The sequence below is a fragment of the Branchiostoma lanceolatum genome, chromosome 7, assembly GCF_035083965.1.
Source record: "Branchiostoma lanceolatum isolate klBraLanc5 chromosome 7, klBraLanc5.hap2, whole genome shotgun sequence".
Taxonomy (NCBI): Eukaryota; Metazoa; Chordata; class Leptocardii; order Amphioxiformes; family Branchiostomatidae; genus Branchiostoma; species Branchiostoma lanceolatum.
The window spans coordinates 23,402,352-23,422,092 of record NC_089728.1 but is presented as its reverse complement, the minus strand read 5'-3'; the positions used below and the strand labels follow the sequence as shown (position 1 = coordinate 23,422,092).

Below are 19,741 nucleotides of genomic sequence, written 5' to 3'. Positions count from 1 at the left end.
GTGCAAATGAAACCACCGTCTTGTCAAGCTGGCGTGAAGTAACAATGGTACGGACCTAGACGGAAACGTCACAGCTTGTCTGTGTCCTATTGTCAGTCGCGGCGAAACTTGTATTTCTTTTCAAACTCTATAGTGGGAATTCTCCCTTAACAGGCATGAGAAATGATGTACAAAAGAAGATTCACATCTAGCCAATTTGATGGAAGCGGCTGATCACTAGCCTCCAGATCTTGAGATATTCGTCATATTTCCAGTAAGTGAGCTGCGATATTTCCGACTATAAGTCCGTGCCATTGTTACTTCAGACCAGCTTGACAAGACGGCAGAATCTTACAGCTAGTCGAAAAGAAACTTCACTATGAGCGATCCACAACACATATGGAGTATTAAACTACGATACAACACACACACTATCAAATAAATCAAGATCCCTCCGCCGCACCGCACCAAACAACACCTCACTTTGATGTCTCCTTCCACGCCAAAACGCACACCAAGATAAACAGCAAAGCCGACGACATCAACCAATTTACAAGGGAAATATGTTTGATATACGCTTCAGCAGAAACGACAAACACCTGCCCAAAAATAAACACGTCAACCAAAAAAGACCACTCACGCACAAAGAAATAAAGAACTACAATCGTGGTCTCTGTGTTCTTGGGGTTGGAATGATCATTGTATGTCATGTTCATCGTTCGAGTCAGGTGTGTACGTGTGTAGGGCCGTGTTTGTTGTGAGAAAATACAGCTCTTTCTTGGACATTTGGATGGCCCTGAAAAGGGCCGGGGTTGCTTGCGATGATAAGTCAGCCGGGTCCTTTAGCCACCAAAGCCGTACAGGGTGCGGCCTTGACGTTTGAGAGCGTAGACGACGTCCATGGCGGTGACCGTCTTGCGCTTGGCGTGCTCGGTGTATGTGACCGCGTCGCGGATCACATTCTCCAGGAAGACCTTGAGAACGCCTCGGGTCTCCTCGTAGATGAGGCCGGAGATGCGTTTGACGCCGCCTCGGCGAGCCAGACGACGGATGGCGGGCTTGGTGATGCCCTGGATGTTGTCGCGAAGCACCTTACGGTGACGCTTGGCGCCTCCCTTTCCGAGACCCTTGCCTCCCTTGCCGCGCCCAGACATGATGCTAGTAGATGCGATGTTCTTCTCGACTAGGATTAGAACGAAGCAGTGAATGGGTCGCCTCCTGTCGGAGCCGATTTAATAGCCGCCCTGCGGACCTACGAGAACTCTAGTCGACGACCGGTCGACCACAACTGGCCAATGGGAAGACGCCATCCGCCAACCCATAGGAGTTACAAAAGACGAATCCACGCCGAGGCTTTCCCATCGGCAAGACCACTATTTTCGGAGATAAGAAATATTAGCAAGACGAAGGAAAGAAAGCAAAGCAAACTAAAGAACGCCCCCTAACGATATATATCGAAGATGACAAGAAGCACAGGGCAAGCGAGACACGGAAACGTCTACGCCACACACACACACACACACACACACACACACGCTCCATTAGCGCTCATAAGTTTGACTACACATATCAGACATTGTCTGTCTGATAATACGTTGAAGGCATTCGACAGGAAAATAACGCCAATCGACGCAACGACTATTTCGTTGTTCTAAAGAACGTCCCGTGAACAACGTCACAGGCGGCGACATTTGTTCCAGAAGGCAACGTCTGTTGGCTCTGTTCTGTTTGATGATAACAAACAGAACGTTGTGTAGATTTTTATCACGTCAGAAGACACTTTATTTCTTGTATTGTATTGCATTGTGTTGCGTTGTGTATTGTTGATGGCTTTGTTGTGCGTTGCAGCCCTCTCCTGTTAGGGCGCGTCGTTGGGTTCTATGCGCCTGCCGTCGCAGGTTAGTGGCGTGTGCATGCCTTGGGTGATTTGTTTGACGGCAAAGTGTGATTGCTACAGCTCTTTTGTGGGGATGTGGGTGGCCTTGAAAAAGGCCGGGGTTATATATCTCTGGCACTGGCGGTAGATCTACTTGGAGCTGGTGTACTTGGTGACGGCCTTGGTGCCCTCGCTGACGGCGTGCTTGGCCAGCTCGCCCGGCAGCAGGAGTCGCACGGCGGTCTGGATCTCGCGGCTGCTGATGGTGGAGCGCTTGTTGTAGTTGGCGAGTCGAGAGGCCTCTGCGGCGATCCGTTCAAAAATGTCGTTGACGAAGGAATTCATGATTCCCATGGCCTTGCTGGAGACGCCGGTGTCGGGGTGCACCTGTTTCAGCACCTTGTAGATGTAGACGCCGAAGGTCTCCCTTCTCTTTCTCCTCCTTCCACGCTTCTTGTCTCCGGCGGGCCTGGCTTTGCCAGCTTTTTTGACGGCTTTTCCACTTGGTGGCATGATGAGGTTCTTGGCGTATTAGACAGCAAAGAATGGGTGCACTCGCGCCGCCTCGGCTCTTTATGGGGAAAATAATGCAAATCTTCTGGATTGTCTAGTCCAAGGTGCGGACGTTGCAGAACATTTCACAGTAATCTCTCTCTATTGGCTCGCTGTCGGAAGTTGTCGATCCAGCGGCGAAGTATAAATTGGCTGGGCAGGACCTTTCGTCTATTCATTCTTCTACCCGTATAACGCCAATCAATCGACTACTACAAGATGTCTGGACGTGGTAAAGGAGGCAAGGCACGCGCTAAGGCAAAGAGTCGTTCTTCCCGAGCGGGTCTCCAGTTCCCCGTTGGCCGCGTACATCGCTTCTTGCGGAAGGGAAACTACGCCCAGCGCGTGGGTGCCGGCGCTCCGGTGTATCTGGCGGCGGTGCTTGAGTACTTGACGGCCGAGATTCTGGAGCTGGCTGGTAACGCTGCCCGTGACAACAAGAAGACTAGAATCATCCCCCGTCACCTTCAACTGGCCGTCCGCAACGACGAGGAGTTGAACAAGCTGATGTCGGGCGTCACCATTGCCCAGGGCGGTGTTCTCCCAAACATCCACGCTGTGCTTCTGCCCAAGAAGACCGGCAAGGCTCAGTAGATTCCAGACGTGTACCTAAACCCAGGCCCTTTTCAGGGCCACCCACATCCTTTCAAAGGAACTGTATCATCTTCACACTTGCTTCATACATACGACTAACTATTCATGGTGAAATGAAAAAAAAAGACTTTAATACATTTGTATCTCTTACACACACTGCATCTGCTTATATTAGACAAAGACTAGACAACGTTTACATTATTATTAGTAATACAATCACGTTGCATACCCCATACCTTGATAGCTAAGACAACGTTACACATCAAGTGCGAGAGCAAGAAGAGATCGGAGAAATGATACGAGAAATGAGCGCAATATCACTTCCTTCTTCATCTGTCCGTGTGGGCCGTGTCATGCTCGCTGACATATTGTACAACATTTGGGTAACCGGGTAAATAGACCGTCCGGCACGTGTGCGGCACGCGCAATACACACGACTATACGTGTCAAGTTTCATGGGGGGGGGGGGGTATGTATGTATGTATGTATGTATGTATGTGTTTGCAGCCATGAGCGCTGAGGTTGGATGGAAGGAAGGGGGCAGAACGAGTGATGATGGTTGTGTAACCGTGTAACTCTGCAGTTTAATTGTTAAACCGTGTCTTGGAAAAGGGGGGTCTGTTTAAAGAAATGTGAACGATGTAGATCTTTCTGGGATATGTCAGTGGCCCTGAAAAGGGCCGGTGTTAATGTTGATCTTGCTCCGATCAAGCTTATGCGCGCTCCCCTCTGATGCGGCGGGCGAGTTGGATGTCCTTGGGCATGATGGTAACGCGCTTGGCATGGATAGCGCACAGGTTGGTGTCCTCGAACAGACCGACCAGGTAGGCCTCGCTTGCTTCCTGCAGAGCCATGACCGCTGAGCTCTGGAAGCGCAGGTCCGTCTTGAAGTCTTGGGCGATTTCCCGCACCAGGCGCTGGAAGGGCAGCTTGCGGATGAGCAGCTCCGTCGACTTCTGGTAGCGGCGGATCTCCCTCAGGGCGACGGTGCCGGGCCTGTAGCGGTGAGGCTTCTTGACGCCACCGGTAGCCGGTGCGCTCTTGCGAGCGGCCTTGGTTGCCAACTGCTTCCTGGGGGCCTTGCCACCGGTGGACTTACGGGCGGTCTGCTTGGTACGTGCCATGTCGGACGGAGTTTGTCTACGCTGAAGTGCAGGACGATAAGACTAGTCGGCAGACTGTGGAGAGTGAATTTATAACAACCGCTAATTAGATGCCCCGAGGTTTTCAATTGGCCGGTGCCCTGCCGTCTGATTGGTTGTCTTACCCAAATCTGGCCTCGTGATTGGTCAGTTTTCATGTCTCCAGGATCCGATATTCAGCGGCAAGCTCGGCACTTTTGGGGGTCACAGAGGAAATGTTGCAAGGATATCTTGAGCGCTACAACAGAATTACTATGGGCTACAAGTGTATTTTTGTATGTTTGTACACACTTTGGTGCGGATAGACGGACAGTGGTAACGAAACATCATCTTTGTACTCAATAAAGTTGTCGATTGATTAATTGATTTCCGGCGAGAAATTAACATCAGTCCGTTCACCTGGGTGTGTGCTTCTGTACGTATGTTCGTTCACCCATCCTTCCCTTCCAACATGTGTGTGTTGTTATACATGTGCTCTACGCGTGTTTGTGTCACGGTGTGTGTGTGTGGGGGGGGGGGGGTGCTTTCATTCTATTTTATGTATCACTTATATGATTGACATAGTTCTTTTGTAAGGATGTGGGTGGCCCTGAAAAGGGCCGGGGTTCGCAGAAACTTCGACGGTCAGGTCATCACTTCTTCTTGGGCTTGGACGCTTTCTTGGCAGGCGCCGCCTTCTTTGCAATCTTCTTTGCCGGAGTCTTTTTTGTGGATTTCTTGGCAGCGGGTTTCTTGGCCGGAGATTTCTTGGTCTTCTTGGTAGTCGGTTTCTTGGTCTTCTTGGGGGTGGTAGCCTTCTTAGCCTTTGGCTTTTTGGGCTTGGTGGTCTTGGGTTTTGCGGCTTTCTTAGCCACAGGTTTCTTGACCGGCTTCTTGACGGCTTTCTTTGCGGCCTTCTCGGCGGCTTTCTTGGCTGCCACGTTGATCTTGAAGGATCCCGACGCCCCAGTTCCTTTGACCTGGATGAGGGTACCCTTCTCCACCAAGGATTTCAGGGCGCGCTTGACGAAGTGCGCTTTCTTCTCCACGTCGAACTTGTAGTTACCAGCAATGTACTTCTTGATGGCCAACAGAGAAGAACCGGTACGGTCCTTGAGCGCTTCCACAGCCGCCGTAACCATAACAGTGGTGGGCGGGTGAGCCGCAGGGCCCTTGGGTGCCGTTGGCTTCCTGGCCTTCTTGGGGGACGATGCTGGAGCGGACATGCTGGATTACCTTGTCTGCGTTAGACGTGCAAATGAAACCACCGTCTTGTCAAGCTGGCGTGAAGTAACAATGGTACGGACCTAGACGGAAACGTCACAGCTTGTCTGTGTCCTATTGTCAGTCGCGGCGAAACTTGTATTTCTTTTCAAACTCTATAGTGGGAATTCTCCCTTAACAGGCATGAGAAATGATGTACAAAAGAAGATTCACATCTAGCCAATTTGATGGAAGCGGCTGATCACTAGCCTCCAGATCTTGAGATATTCGTCATATTTCCAGTAAGTGAGCTGCGATATTTCCGACTATAAGTCCGTGCCATTGTTACTTCAGACCAGCTTGACAAGACGGCAGAATCTTACAGCTAGTCGAAAAGAAACTTCACTATGAGCGATCCACAACACATATGGAGTATTAAACTACGATACAACACACACACTATCAAATAAATCAAGATCCCTCCGCCGCACCGCACCAAACAACACCTCACTTTGATGTCTCCTTCCACGCCAAAACGCACACCAAGATAAACAGCAAAGCCGACGACATCAACCAATTTACAAGGGAAATATGTTTGATATACGCTTCAGCAGAAACGACAAACACCTGCCCAAAAATAAACACGTCAACCAAAAAAGACCACTCACGCACAAAGAAATAAAGAACTACAATCGTGGTCTCTGTGTTCTTGGGGTTGGAATGATCATTGTATGTCATGTTCATCGTTCGAGTCAGGTGTGTACGTGTGTAGGGCCGTGTTTGTTGTGAGAAAATACAGCTCTTTCTTGGACATTTGGATGGCCCTGAAAAGGGCCGGGGTTGCTTGCGATGATAAGTCAGCCGGGTCCTTTAGCCACCAAAGCCGTACAGGGTGCGGCCTTGACGTTTGAGAGCGTAGACGACGTCCATGGCGGTGACCGTCTTGCGCTTGGCGTGCTCGGTGTATGTGACCGCGTCGCGGATCACATTCTCCAGGAAGACCTTGAGAACGCCTCGGGTCTCCTCGTAGATGAGGCCGGAGATGCGTTTGACGCCGCCTCGGCGAGCCAGACGACGGATGGCGGGCTTGGTGATGCCCTGGATGTTGTCGCGAAGCACCTTACGGTGACGCTTGGCGCCTCCCTTTCCGAGACCCTTGCCTCCCTTGCCGCGCCCAGACATGATGCTAGTAGATGCGATGTTCTTCTCGACTAGGATTAGAACGAAGCAGTGAATGGGTCGCCTCCTGTCGGAGCCGATTTAATAGCCGCCCTGCGGACCTACGAGAACTCTAGTCGACGACCGGTCGACCACAACTGGCCAATGGGAAGACGCCATCCGCCAACCCATAGGAGTTACAAAAGACGAATCCACGCCGAGGCTTTCCCATCGGCAAGACCACTATTTTCGGAGATAAGAAATATTAGCAAGACGAAGGAAAGAAAGCAAAGCAAACTAAAGAACGCCCCCTAACGATATATATCGAAGATGACAAGAAGCACAGGGCAAGCGAGACACGGAAACGTCTACGCCACACACACACACACACACACACACACACACGCTCCATTAGCGCTCATAAGTTTGACTACACATATCAGACATTGTCTGTCTGATAATACGTTGAAGGCATTCGACAGGAAAATAACGCCAATCGACGCAACGACTATTTCGTTGTTCTAAAGAACGTCCCGTGAACAACGTCACAGGCGGCGACATTTGTTCCAGAAGGCAACGTCTGTTGGCTCTGTTCTGTTTGATGATAACAAACAGAACGTTGTGTAGATTTTTATCACGTCAGAAGACACTTTATTTCTTGTATTGTATTGCATTGTGTTGCGTTGTGTATTGTTGATGGCTTTGTTGTGCGTTGCAGCCCTCTCCTGTTAGGGCGCGTCGTTGGGTTCTATGCGCCTGCCGTCGCAGGTTAGTGGCGTGTGCATGCCTTGGGTGATTTGTTTGACGGCAAAGTGTGATTGCTACAGCTCTTTTGTGGGGATGTGGGTGGCCTTGAAAAAGGCCGGGGTTATATATCTCTGGCACTGGCGGTAGATCTACTTGGAGCTGGTGTACTTGGTGACGGCCTTGGTGCCCTCGCTGACGGCGTGCTTGGCCAGCTCGCCCGGCAGCAGGAGTCGCACGGCGGTCTGGATCTCGCGGCTGCTGATGGTGGAGCGCTTGTTGTAGTTGGCGAGTCGAGAGGCCTCTGCGGCGATCCGTTCAAAAATGTCGTTGACGAAGGAATTCATGATTCCCATGGCCTTGCTGGAGACGCCGGTGTCGGGGTGCACCTGTTTCAGCACCTTGTAGATGTAGACGCCGAAGGTCTCCCTTCTCTTTCTCCTCCTTCCACGCTTCTTGTCTCCGGCGGGCCTGGCTTTGCCAGCTTTTTTGACGGCTTTTCCACTTGGTGGCATGATGAGGTTCTTGGCGTATTAGACAGCAAAGAATGGGTGCACTCGCGCCGCCTCGGCTCTTTATGGGGAAAATAATGCAAATCTTCTGGATTGTCTAGTCCAAGGTGCGGACGTTGCAGAACATTTCACAGTAATCTCTCTCTATTGGCTCGCTGTCGGAAGTTGTCGATCCAGCGGCGAAGTATAAATTGGCTGGGCAGGACCTTTCGTCTATTCATTCTTCTACCCGTATAACGCCAATCAATCGACTACTACAAGATGTCTGGACGTGGTAAAGGAGGCAAGGCACGCGCTAAGGCAAAGAGTCGTTCTTCCCGAGCGGGTCTCCAGTTCCCCGTTGGCCGCGTACATCGCTTCTTGCGGAAGGGAAACTACGCCCAGCGCGTGGGTGCCGGCGCTCCGGTGTATCTGGCGGCGGTGCTTGAGTACTTGACGGCCGAGATTCTGGAGCTGGCTGGTAACGCTGCCCGTGACAACAAGAAGACTAGAATCATCCCCCGTCACCTTCAACTGGCCGTCCGCAACGACGAGGAGTTGAACAAGCTGATGTCGGGCGTCACCATTGCCCAGGGCGGTGTTCTCCCAAACATCCACGCTGTGCTTCTGCCCAAGAAGACCGGCAAGGCTCAGTAGATTCCAGACGTGTACCTAAACCCAGGCCCTTTTCAGGGCCACCCACATCCTTTCAAAGGAACTGTATCATCTTCACACTTGCTTCATACATACGACTAACTATTCATGGTGAAATGAAAAAAAAAGACTTTAATACATTTGTATCTCTTACACACACTGCATCTGCTTATATTAGACAAAGACTAGACAACGTTTACATTATTATTAGTAATACAATCACGTTGCATACCCCATACCTTGATAGCTAAGACAACGTTACACATCAAGTGCGAGAGCAAGAAGAGATCGGAGAAATGATACGAGAAATGAGCGCAATATCACTTCCTTCTTCATCTGTCCGTGTGGGCCGTGTCATGCTCGCTGACATATTGTACAACATTTGGGTAACCGGGTAAATAGACCGTCCGGCACGTGTGCGGCACGCGCAATACACACGACTATACGTGTCAAGTTTCATGGGGGGGGGGGGTATGTATGTATGTATGTATGTATGTATGTGTTTGCAGCCATGAGCGCTGAGGTTGGATGGAAGGAAGGGGGCAGAACGAGTGATGATGGTTGTGTAACCGTGTAACTCTGCAGTTTAATTGTTAAACCGTGTCTTGGAAAAGGGGGGTCTGTTTAAAGAAATGTGAACGATGTAGATCTTTCTGGGATATGTCAGTGGCCCTGAAAAGGGCCGGTGTTAATGTTGATCTTGCTCCGATCAAGCTTATGCGCGCTCCCCTCTGATGCGGCGGGCGAGTTGGATGTCCTTGGGCATGATGGTAACGCGCTTGGCATGGATAGCGCACAGGTTGGTGTCCTCGAACAGACCGACCAGGTAGGCCTCGCTTGCTTCCTGCAGAGCCATGACCGCTGAGCTCTGGAAGCGCAGGTCCGTCTTGAAGTCTTGGGCGATTTCCCGCACCAGGCGCTGGAAGGGCAGCTTGCGGATGAGCAGCTCCGTCGACTTCTGGTAGCGGCGGATCTCCCTCAGGGCGACGGTGCCGGGCCTGTAGCGGTGAGGCTTCTTGACGCCACCGGTAGCCGGTGCGCTCTTGCGAGCGGCCTTGGTTGCCAACTGCTTCCTGGGGGCCTTGCCACCGGTGGACTTACGGGCGGTCTGCTTGGTACGTGCCATGTCGGACGGAGTTTGTCTACGCTGAAGTGCAGGACGATAAGACTAGTCGGCAGACTGTGGAGAGTGAATTTATAACAACCGCTAATTAGATGCCCCGAGGTTTTCAATTGGCCGGTGCCCTGCCGTCTGATTGGTTGTCTTACCCAAATCTGGCCTCGTGATTGGTCAGTTTTCATGTCTCCAGGATCCGATATTCAGCGGCAAGCTCGGCACTTTTGGGGGTCACAGAGGAAATGTTGCAAGGATATCTTGAGCGCTACAACAGAATTACTATGGGCTACAAGTGTATTTTTGTATGTTTGTACACACTTTGGTGCGGATAGACGGACAGTGGTAACGAAACATCATCTTTGTACTCAATAAAGTTGTCGATTGATTAATTGATTTCCGGCGAGAAATTAACATCAGTCCGTTCACCTGGGTGTGTGCTTCTGTACGTATGTTCGTTCACCCATCCTTCCCTTCCAACATGTGTGTGTTGTTATACATGTGCTCTACGCGTGTTTGTGTCACGGTGTGTGTGTGTGGGGGGGGGGGGGGGTGCTTTCATTCTATTTTATGTATCACTTATATGATTGACATAGTTCTTTTGTAAGGATGTGGGTGGCCCTGAAAAGGGCCGGGGTTCGCAGAAACTTCGACGGTCAGGTCATCACTTCTTCTTGGGCTTGGACGCTTTCTTGGCAGGCGCCGCCTTCTTTGCAATCTTCTTTGCCGGAGTCTTTTTTGTGGATTTCTTGGCAGCGGGTTTCTTGGCCGGAGATTTCTTGGTCTTCTTGGTAGTCGGTTTCTTGGTCTTCTTGGGGGTGGTAGCCTTCTTAGCCTTTGGCTTTTTGGGCTTGGTGGTCTTGGGTTTTGCGGCTTTCTTAGCCACAGGTTTCTTGACCGGCTTCTTGACGGCTTTCTTTGCGGCCTTCTCGGCGGCTTTCTTGGCTGCCACGTTGATCTTGAAGGATCCCGACGCCCCAGTTCCTTTGACCTGGATGAGGGTACCCTTCTCCACCAAGGATTTCAGGGCGCGCTTGACGAAGTGCGCTTTCTTCTCCACGTCGAACTTGTAGTTACCAGCAATGTACTTCTTGATGGCCAACAGAGAAGAACCGGTACGGTCCTTGAGCGCTTCCACAGCCGCCGTAACCATAACAGTGGTGGGCGGGTGAGCCGCAGGGCCCTTGGGTGCCGTTGGCTTCCTGGCCTTCTTGGGGGACGATGCTGGAGCGGACATGCTGGATTACCTTGTCTGCGTTAGACGTGCAAATGAAACCACCGTCTTGTCAAGCTGGCGTGAAGTAACAATGGTACGGACCTAGACGGAAACGTCACAGCTTGTCTGTGTCCTATTGTCAGTCGCGGCGAAACTTGTATTTCTTTTCAAACTCTATAGTGGGAATTCTCCCTTAACAGGCATGAGAAATGATGTACAAAAGAAGATTCACATCTAGCCAATTTGATGGAAGCGGCTGATCACTAGCCTCCAGATCTTGAGATATTCGTCATATTTCCAGTAAGTGAGCTGCGATATTTCCGACTATAAGTCCGTGCCATTGTTACTTCAGACCAGCTTGACAAGACGGCAGAATCTTACAGCTAGTCGAAAAGAAACTTCACTATGAGCGATCCACAACACATATGGAGTATTAAACTACGATACAACACACACACTATCAAATAAATCAAGATCCCTCCGCCGCACCGCACCAAACAACACCTCACTTTGATGTCTCCTTCCACGCCAAAACGCACACCAAGATAAACAGCAAAGCCGACGACATCAACCAATTTACAAGGGAAATATGTTTGATATACGCTTCAGCAGAAACGACAAACACCTGCCCAAAAATAAACACGTCAACCAAAAAAGACCACTCACGCACAAAGAAATAAAGAACTACAATCGTGGTCTCTGTGTTCTTGGGGTTGGAATGATCATTGTATGTCATGTTCATCGTTCGAGTCAGGTGTGTACGTGTGTAGGGCCGTGTTTGTTGTGAGAAAATACAGCTCTTTCTTGGACATTTGGATGGCCCTGAAAAGGGCCGGGGTTGCTTGCGATGATAAGTCAGCCGGGTCCTTTAGCCACCAAAGCCGTACAGGGTGCGGCCTTGACGTTTGAGAGCGTAGACGACGTCCATGGCGGTGACCGTCTTGCGCTTGGCGTGCTCGGTGTATGTGACCGCGTCGCGGATCACATTCTCCAGGAAGACCTTGAGAACGCCTCGGGTCTCCTCGTAGATGAGGCCGGAGATGCGTTTGACGCCGCCTCGGCGAGCCAGACGACGGATGGCGGGCTTGGTGATGCCCTGGATGTTGTCGCGAAGCACCTTACGGTGACGCTTGGCGCCTCCCTTTCCGAGACCCTTGCCTCCCTTGCCGCGCCCAGACATGATGCTAGTAGATGCGATGTTCTTCTCGACTAGGATTAGAACGAAGCAGTGAATGGGTCGCCTCCTGTCGGAGCCGATTTAATAGCCGCCCTGCGGACCTACGAGAACTCTAGTCGACGACCGGTCGACCACAACTGGCCAATGGGAAGACGCCATCCGCCAACCCATAGGAGTTACAAAAGACGAATCCACGCCGAGGCTTTCCCATCGGCAAGACCACTATTTTCGGAGATAAGAAATATTAGCAAGACGAAGGAAAGAAAGCAAAGCAAACTAAAGAACGCCCCCTAACGATATATATCGAAGATGACAAGAAGCACAGGGCAAGCGAGACACGGAAACGTCTACGCCACACACACACACACACACACACACACACACGCTCCATTAGCGCTCATAAGTTTGACTACACATATCAGACATTGTCTGTCTGATAATACGTTGAAGGCATTCGACAGGAAAATAACGCCAATCGACGCAACGACTATTTCGTTGTTCTAAAGAACGTCCCGTGAACAACGTCACAGGCGGCGACATTTGTTCCAGAAGGCAACGTCTGTTGGCTCTGTTCTGTTTGATGATAACAAACAGAACGTTGTGTAGATTTTTATCACGTCAGAAGACACTTTATTTCTTGTATTGTATTGCATTGTGTTGCGTTGTGTATTGTTGATGGCTTTGTTGTGCGTTGCAGCCCTCTCCTGTTAGGGCGCGTCGTTGGGTTCTATGCGCCTGCCGTCGCAGGTTAGTGGCGTGTGCATGCCTTGGGTGATTTGTTTGACGGCAAAGTGTGATTGCTACAGCTCTTTTGTGGGGATGTGGGTGGCCTTGAAAAAGGCCGGGGTTATATATCTCTGGCACTGGCGGTAGATCTACTTGGAGCTGGTGTACTTGGTGACGGCCTTGGTGCCCTCGCTGACGGCGTGCTTGGCCAGCTCGCCCGGCAGCAGGAGTCGCACGGCGGTCTGGATCTCGCGGCTGCTGATGGTGGAGCGCTTGTTGTAGTTGGCGAGTCGAGAGGCCTCTGCGGCGATCCGTTCAAAAATGTCGTTGACGAAGGAATTCATGATTCCCATGGCCTTGCTGGAGACGCCGGTGTCGGGGTGCACCTGTTTCAGCACCTTGTAGATGTAGACGCCGAAGGTCTCCCTTCTCTTTCTCCTCCTTCCACGCTTCTTGTCTCCGGCGGGCCTGGCTTTGCCAGCTTTTTTGACGGCTTTTCCACTTGGTGGCATGATGAGGTTCTTGGCGTATTAGACAGCAAAGAATGGGTGCACTCGCGCCGCCTCGGCTCTTTATGGGGAAAATAATGCAAATCTTCTGGATTGTCTAGTCCAAGGTGCGGACGTTGCAGAACATTTCACAGTAATCTCTCTCTATTGGCTCGCTGTCGGAAGTTGTCGATCCAGCGGCGAAGTATAAATTGGCTGGGCAGGACCTTTCGTCTATTCATTCTTCTACCCGTATAACGCCAATCAATCGACTACTACAAGATGTCTGGACGTGGTAAAGGAGGCAAGGCACGCGCTAAGGCAAAGAGTCGTTCTTCCCGAGCGGGTCTCCAGTTCCCCGTTGGCCGCGTACATCGCTTCTTGCGGAAGGGAAACTACGCCCAGCGCGTGGGTGCCGGCGCTCCGGTGTATCTGGCGGCGGTGCTTGAGTACTTGACGGCCGAGATTCTGGAGCTGGCTGGTAACGCTGCCCGTGACAACAAGAAGACTAGAATCATCCCCCGTCACCTTCAACTGGCCGTCCGCAACGACGAGGAGTTGAACAAGCTGATGTCGGGCGTCACCATTGCCCAGGGCGGTGTTCTCCCAAACATCCACGCTGTGCTTCTGCCCAAGAAGACCGGCAAGGCTCAGTAGATTCCAGACGTGTACCTAAACCCAGGCCCTTTTCAGGGCCACCCACATCCTTTCAAAGGAACTGTATCATCTTCACACTTGCTTCATACATACGACTAACTATTCATGGTGAAATGAAAAAAAAAGACTTTAATACATTTGTATCTCTTACACACACTGCATCTGCTTATATTAGACAAAGACTAGACAACGTTTACATTATTATTAGTAATACAATCACGTTGCATACCCCATACCTTGATAGCTAAGACAACGTTACACATCAAGTGCGAGAGCAAGAAGAGATCGGAGAAATGATACGAGAAATGAGCGCAATATCACTTCCTTCTTCATCTGTCCGTGTGGGCCGTGTCATGCTCGCTGACATATTGTACAACATTTGGGTAACCGGGTAAATAGACCGTCCGGCACGTGTGCGGCACGCGCAATACACACGACTATACGTGTCAAGTTTCATGGGGGGGGGGGGGTATGTATGTATGTATGTATGTATGTATGTGTTTGCAGCCATGAGCGCTGAGGTTGGATGGAAGGAAGGGGGCAGAACGAGTGATGATGGTTGTGTAACCGTGTAACTCTGCAGTTTAATTGTTAAACCGTGTCTTGGAAAAGGGGGGTCTGTTTAAAGAAATGTGAACGATGTAGATCTTTCTGGGATATGTCAGTGGCCCTGAAAAGGGCCGGTGTTAATGTTGATCTTGCTCCGATCAAGCTTATGCGCGCTCCCCTCTGATGCGGCGGGCGAGTTGGATGTCCTTGGGCATGATGGTAACGCGCTTGGCATGGATAGCGCACAGGTTGGTGTCCTCGAACAGACCGACCAGGTAGGCCTCGCTTGCTTCCTGCAGAGCCATGACCGCTGAGCTCTGGAAGCGCAGGTCCGTCTTGAAGTCTTGGGCGATTTCCCGCACCAGGCGCTGGAAGGGCAGCTTGCGGATGAGCAGCTCCGTCGACTTCTGGTAGCGGCGGATCTCCCTCAGGGCGACGGTGCCGGGCCTGTAGCGGTGAGGCTTCTTGACGCCACCGGTAGCCGGTGCGCTCTTGCGAGCGGCCTTGGTTGCCAACTGCTTCCTGGGGGCCTTGCCACCGGTGGACTTACGGGCGGTCTGCTTGGTACGTGCCATGTCGGACGGAGTTTGTCTACGCTGAAGTGCAGGACGATAAGACTAGTCGGCAGACTGTGGAGAGTGAATTTATAACAACCGCTAATTAGATGCCCCGAGGTTTTCAATTGGCCGGTGCCCTGCCGTCTGATTGGTTGTCTTACCCAAATCTGGCCTCGTGATTGGTCAGTTTTCATGTCTCCAGGATCCGATATTCAGCGGCAAGCTCGGCACTTTTGGGGGTCACAGAGGAAATGTTGCAAGGATATCTTGAGCGCTACAACAGAATTACTATGGGCTACAAGTGTATTTTTGTATGTTTGTACACACTTTGGTGCGGATAGACGGACAGTGGTAACGAAACATCATCTTTGTACTCAATAAAGTTGTCGATTGATTAATTGATTTCCGGCGAGAAATTAACATCAGTCCGTTCACCTGGGTGTGTGCTTCTGTACGTATGTTCGTTCACCCATCCTTCCCTTCCAACATGTGTGTGTTGTTATACATGTGCTCTACGCGTGTTTGTGTCACGGTGTGTGTGTGTGGGGGGGGGGGGGGTGCTTTCATTCTATTTTATGTATCACTTATATGATTGACATAGTTCTTTTGTAAGGATGTGGGTGGCCCTGAAAAGGGCCGGGGTTCGCAGAAACTTCGACGGTCAGGTCATCACTTCTTCTTGGGCTTGGACGCTTTCTTGGCAGGCGCCGCCTTCTTTGCAATCTTCTTTGCCGGAGTCTTTTTTGTGGATTTCTTGGCAGCGGGTTTCTTGGCCGGAGATTTCTTGGTCTTCTTGGTAGTCGGTTTCTTGGTCTTCTTGGGGGTGGTAGCCTTCTTAGCCTTTGGCTTTTTGGGCTTGGTGGTCTTGGGTTTTGCGGCTTTCTTAGCCACAGGTTTCTTGACCGGCTTCTTGACGGCTTTCTTTGCGGCCTTCTCGGCGGCTTTCTTGGCTGCCACGTTGATCTTGAAGGATCCCGACGCCCCAGTTCCTTTGACCTGGATGAGGGTACCCTTCTCCACCAAGGATTTCAGGGCGCGCTTGACGAAGTGCGCTTTCTTCTCCACGTCGAACTTGTAGTTACCAGCAATGTACTTCTTGATGGCCAACAGAGAAGAACCGGTACGGTCCTTGAGCGCTTCCACAGCCGCCGTAACCATAACAGTGGTGGGCGGGTGAGCCGCAGGGCCCTTGGGTGCCGTTGGCTTCCTGGCCTTCTTGGGGGACGATGCTGGAGCGGACATGCTGGATTACCTTGTCTGCGTTAGACGTGCAAATGAAACCACCGTCTTGTCAAGCTGGCGTGAAGTAACAATGGTACGGACCTAGACGGAAACGTCACAGCTTGTCTGTGTCCTATTGTCAGTCGCGGCGAAACTTGTATTTCTTTTCAAACTCTATAGTGGGAATTCTCCCTTAACAGGCATGAGAAATGATGTACAAAAGAAGATTCACATCTAGCCAATTTGATGGAAGCGGCTGATCACTAGCCTCCAGATCTTGAGATATTCGTCATATTTCCAGTAAGTGAGCTGCGATATTTCCGACTATAAGTCCGTGCCATTGTTACTTCAGACCAGCTTGACAAGACGGCAGAATCTTACAGCTAGTCGAAAAGAAACTTCACTATGAGCGATCCACAACACATATGGAGTATTAAACTACGATACAACACACACACTATCAAATAAATCAAGATCCCTCCGCCGCACCGCACCAAACAACACCTCACTTTGATGTCTCCTTCCACGCCAAAACGCACACCAAGATAAACAGCAAAGCCGACGACATCAACCAATTTACAAGGGAAATATGTTTGATATACGCTTCAGCAGAAACGACAAACACCTGCCCAAAAATAAACACGTCAACCAAAAAAGACCACTCACGCACAAAGAAATAAAGAACTACAATCGTGGTCTCTGTGTTCTTGGGGTTGGAATGATCATTGTATGTCATGTTCATCGTTCGAGTCAGGTGTGTACGTGTGTAGGGCCGTGTTTGTTGTGAGAAAATACAGCTCTTTCTTGGACATTTGGATGGCCCTGAAAAGGGCCGGGGTTGCTTGCGATGATAAGTCAGCCGGGTCCTTTAGCCACCAAAGCCGTACAGGGTGCGGCCTTGACGTTTGAGAGCGTAGACGACGTCCATGGCGGTGACCGTCTTGCGCTTGGCGTGCTCGGTGTATGTGACCGCGTCGCGGATCACATTCTCCAGGAAGACCTTGAGAACGCCTCGGGTCTCCTCGTAGATGAGGCCGGAGATGCGTTTGACGCCGCCTCGGCGAGCCAGACGACGGATGGCGGGCTTGGTGATGCCCTGGATGTTGTCGCGAAGCACCTTACGGTGACGCTTGGCGCCTCCCTTTCCGAGACCCTTGCCTCCCTTGCCGCGCCCAGACATGATGCTAGTAGATGCGATGTTCTTCTCGACTAGGATTAGAACGAAGCAGTGAATGGGTCGCCTCCTGTCGGAGCCGATTTAATAGCCGCCCTGCGGACCTACGAGAACTCTAGTCGACGACCGGTCGACCACAACTGGCCAATGGGAAGACGCCATCCGCCAACCCATAGGAGTTACAAAAGACGAATCCACGCCGAGGCTTTCCCATCGGCAAGACCACTATTTTCGGAGATAAGAAATATTAGCAAGACGAAGGAAAGAAAGCAAAGCAAACTAAAGAACGCCCCCTAACGATATATATCGAAGATGACAAGAAGCACAGGGCAAGCGAGACACGGAAACGTCTACGCCACACACACACACACACACACACACACACACGCTCCATTAGCGCTCATAAGTTTGACTACACATATCAGACATTGTCTGTCTGATAATACGTTGAAGGCATTCGACAGGAAAATAACGCCAATCGACGCAACGACTATTTCGTTGTTCTAAAGAACGTCCCGTGAACAACGTCACAGGCGGCGACATTTGTTCCAGAAGGCAACGTCTGTTGGCTCTGTTCTGTTTGATGATAACAAACAGAACGTTGTGTAGATTTTTATCACGTCAGAAGACACTTATTTCTTGTATTGTATTGCATTGTGTTGCGTTGTGTATTGTTGATGGCTTTGTTGTGCGTTGCAGCCCTCTCCTGTTAGGGCGCGTCGTTGGGTTCTATGCGCCTGCCGTCGCAGGTTAGTGGCGTGTGCATGCCTTGGGTGATTTGTTTGACGGCAAAGTGTGATTGCTACAGCTCTTTTGTGGGGATGTGGGTGGCCTTGAAAAAGGCCGGGGTTATATATCTCTGGCACTGGCGGTAGATCTACTTGGAGCTGGTGTACTTGGTGACGGCCTTGGTGCCCTCGCTGACGGCGTGCTTGGCCAGCTCGCCCGGCAGCAGGAGTCGCACGGCGGTCTGGATCTCGCGGCTGCTGATGGTGGAGCGCTTGTTGTAGTTGGCGAGTCGAGAGGCCTCTGCGGCGATCCGTTCAAAAATGTCGTTGACGAAGGAATTCATGATTCCCATGGCCTTGCTGGAGACGCCGGTGTCGGGGTGCACCTGTTTCAGCACCTTGTAGATGTAGACGCCGAAGGTCTCCCTTCTCTTTCTCCTCCTTCCACGCTTCTTGTCTCCGGCGGGCTGGCTTTGCCAGCTTTTTGACGGCTTTTCCACTTGGTGGCATGATGAGGTTCTTGGCGTATTAGACAGCAAAGAATGGGTGCACTCGCGCCGCCTCGGCTCTTTATGGGGAAAATAATGCAAATCTTCTGGATTGTCTAGTCAAGGTGCGGACGTTGCAGAACATTTCACAGTAATCTCTCTCTATTGGCTCGCTGTCGGAAGTTGTCGATCCAGCGGCGAAGTATAAATTGGCTGGGCAGGACCTTTCGTCTATTCATTCTTCTACCCGTATAACGCCAATCAATCGACTACTACAAGATGTCTGGACGTGGTAAAGGAGGCAAGGCACGCGCTAAGGCAAAGAGTCGTTCTTCCGAGCGGGTCTCCAGTTCCCCGTTGGCCGCGTACATCGCTTCTTGCGGAAGGGAAACTACGCCCAGCGCGTGGGTGCCGGCGCTCCGGTGTATCTGGCGGCGGTGCTTGAGTACTTGACGGCCGAGATTCTGGAGCTGGCTGGTAACGCTGCCCGTGACAACAAGAAGACTAGAATCATCCCCCGTCACCTTCAACTGGCCGTCCGCAACGACGAGGAGTTGAACAAGCTGATGTCGGGCGTCACCATTGCCCAGGGCGGTGTTCTCCCAAACATCCACGCTGTGCTTCTGCCCAAGAAGACCGGCAAGGCTCAGTAGATTCCAGACGTGTACCTAAACCCAGGCCCTTTTCAGGGCCACCCCACATCCTTTCAAAGGAACTGTATCATCTTCACACTTGCTTCATACATACGACTAACTATTCATGGTGAAATGAAAAAAAAAGACTTTAATACATTTGTATCTCTTACACACACTGCATCTGCTTATATTAGACAAAGACTAGACAACGTTTACATTATTATTAGTAATACAATCACGTTGCATACCCCATACCTTGATAGCTAAGACAACGTTACACATCAAGTGCGAGAGCAAGAAGAGATCGGAGAAATGATACGAGAAATGAGCGCAATATCACTTCCTTCTTCATCTGTCGTGTGGCCGTGTCATGCTCGCTGACATATTGTACAACATTTGGGTAACCGGGTAAATAGACCGTCCGGCACGTGTGCGGCACGCGCAATACACACGACTATACGTGTCAAGTTTCATGGGGGGGGGGGGTATGTATGTATGTATGTATGTATGTATGTGTTTGCAGCCATGAGCGCTGAGGTTGGATGGAAGGAAGGGGGCAGAACGAGTGATGATGGTTGTGTAACCGTGTAACTCTGCAGTTTAATTGTTAAACCGTGTCTTGAACATCACTATGTATAG

At 50.9% G+C, this 19,741-nt stretch overlaps 8 protein-coding genes and 1 pseudogene across 8 annotated transcripts; 4 read left to right on the top strand and 5 right to left on the bottom strand.

The window, feature by feature from the left end:
* Positions 1–528: 528 nt before the first annotated feature.
* On the bottom strand, positions 529–7,863 carry LOC136438745 (uncharacterized). The gene is made up of 2 exons (XM_066433657.1): positions 7,386–7,863; positions 529–2,386 (listed from the first exon to the last, which is right to left on the bottom strand). Exons 1-2 carry the CDS (start codon positions 7,740–7,742, stop codon positions 2,006–2,008), a joined length of 738 nt encoding a protein of 245 aa, XP_066289754.1. The 5' UTR covers positions 7,743–7,863; the 3' UTR covers positions 529–2,005.
* LOC136438225 (histone H2A-like) lies at positions 2,581–3,438 on the top strand. The gene has a single exon (XM_066432984.1). The coding sequence runs from the start codon at positions 2,627–2,629 to the stop codon at positions 2,999–3,001; it is 375 nt and encodes a 124-aa protein (XP_066289081.1). The 5' UTR covers positions 2,581–2,626; the 3' UTR covers positions 3,002–3,438.
* Positions 4,724–5,389, bottom strand: LOC136438219 (histone H1-like). The gene has a single exon (XM_066432977.1). The coding sequence runs from the start codon at positions 5,346–5,348 to the stop codon at positions 4,776–4,778; it is 573 nt and encodes a 190-aa protein (XP_066289074.1). The 5' UTR covers positions 5,349–5,389; the 3' UTR covers positions 4,724–4,775.
* A 37-nt stretch (positions 7,864–7,900) lies between the features above and the next one.
* On the top strand, positions 7,901–8,812 carry LOC136438224 (histone H2A-like). The gene has a single exon (XM_066432982.1). It carries the CDS (start codon positions 8,001–8,003, stop codon positions 8,373–8,375), a length of 375 nt encoding a protein of 124 aa, XP_066289079.1. The 5' UTR covers positions 7,901–8,000; the 3' UTR covers positions 8,376–8,812.
* A 1,286-nt stretch (positions 8,813–10,098) lies between these two features.
* On the bottom strand, positions 10,099–10,723 carry LOC136438221 (histone H1-like). The gene has a single exon (XM_066432979.1). It carries the CDS (start codon positions 10,721–10,723, stop codon positions 10,151–10,153), a length of 573 nt encoding a protein of 190 aa, XP_066289076.1. The 3' UTR covers positions 10,099–10,150.
* A 554-nt stretch (positions 10,724–11,277) lies between these two features.
* LOC136438743 (uncharacterized) lies at positions 11,278–18,706 on the bottom strand. Its single transcript, XM_066433655.1, has 3 exons — positions 18,692–18,706; positions 18,138–18,545; positions 11,278–13,135 (listed from the first exon to the last, which is right to left on the bottom strand). The coding sequence occupies exons 1-3, from the start codon at positions 18,704–18,706 to the stop codon at positions 12,755–12,757; spliced, it is 804 nt and encodes a 267-aa protein (XP_066289752.1). The 3' UTR covers positions 11,278–12,754.
* LOC136438227 (histone H2A-like) lies at positions 13,330–14,187 on the top strand. The gene has a single exon (XM_066432986.1). The coding sequence runs from the start codon at positions 13,376–13,378 to the stop codon at positions 13,748–13,750; it is 375 nt and encodes a 124-aa protein (XP_066289083.1). The 5' UTR covers positions 13,330–13,375; the 3' UTR covers positions 13,751–14,187.
* Positions 15,474–16,139, bottom strand: LOC136438223 (histone H1-like). The gene has a single exon (XM_066432981.1). It carries the CDS (start codon positions 16,096–16,098, stop codon positions 15,526–15,528), a length of 573 nt encoding a protein of 190 aa, XP_066289078.1. The 5' UTR covers positions 16,099–16,139; the 3' UTR covers positions 15,474–15,525.
* LOC136438519 (late histone H2A.L3-like) lies at positions 18,704–19,158 on the top strand (annotated as a pseudogene).
* The last annotated feature ends 583 nt before the right edge of the window (positions 19,159–19,741 follow it).

Bases quoted from the DNA above. Each gene is read 5' to 3' on its own strand.
- LOC136438219 (XM_066432977.1), bottom strand. From the start codon at position 5,348: ATGTCCGCTCCAGCATCGTCCCCCAAGAAGGCCAGGAAGCCAACGGCA.
- LOC136438221 (XM_066432979.1), bottom strand. From the start codon at position 10,723: ATGTCCGCTCCAGCATCGTCCCCCAAGAAGGCCAGGAAGCCAACGGCA.
- LOC136438227 (XM_066432986.1), top strand. From the start codon at position 13,376: ATGTCTGGACGTGGTAAAGGAGGCAAGGCACGCGCTAAGGCAAAGAGT.
- LOC136438225 (XM_066432984.1), top strand. From the start codon at position 2,627: ATGTCTGGACGTGGTAAAGGAGGCAAGGCACGCGCTAAGGCAAAGAGT.
- LOC136438745 (XM_066433657.1), bottom strand. From the start codon at position 7,742: ATGCCACCAAGTGGAAAAGCCGTCAAAAAAGCTGGCAAAGCCAGGCCC. The intron at 2,387-7,385 runs AAGTAGATCTAC...TTTGCTGTCTAA, and splicing joins TCACCAAGTACACCAGCTCC to TACGCCAAGAACCTCATCAT.
- LOC136438223 (XM_066432981.1), bottom strand. From the start codon at position 16,098: ATGTCCGCTCCAGCATCGTCCCCCAAGAAGGCCAGGAAGCCAACGGCA.
- LOC136438743 (XM_066433655.1), bottom strand. The intron at 13,136-18,137 runs TCCAAGTAGATC...TTTGCTGTCTAA, and splicing joins CCGTCACCAAGTACACCAGC to TACGCCAAGAACCTCATCAT.
- LOC136438224 (XM_066432982.1), top strand. From the start codon at position 8,001: ATGTCTGGACGTGGTAAAGGAGGCAAGGCACGCGCTAAGGCAAAGAGT.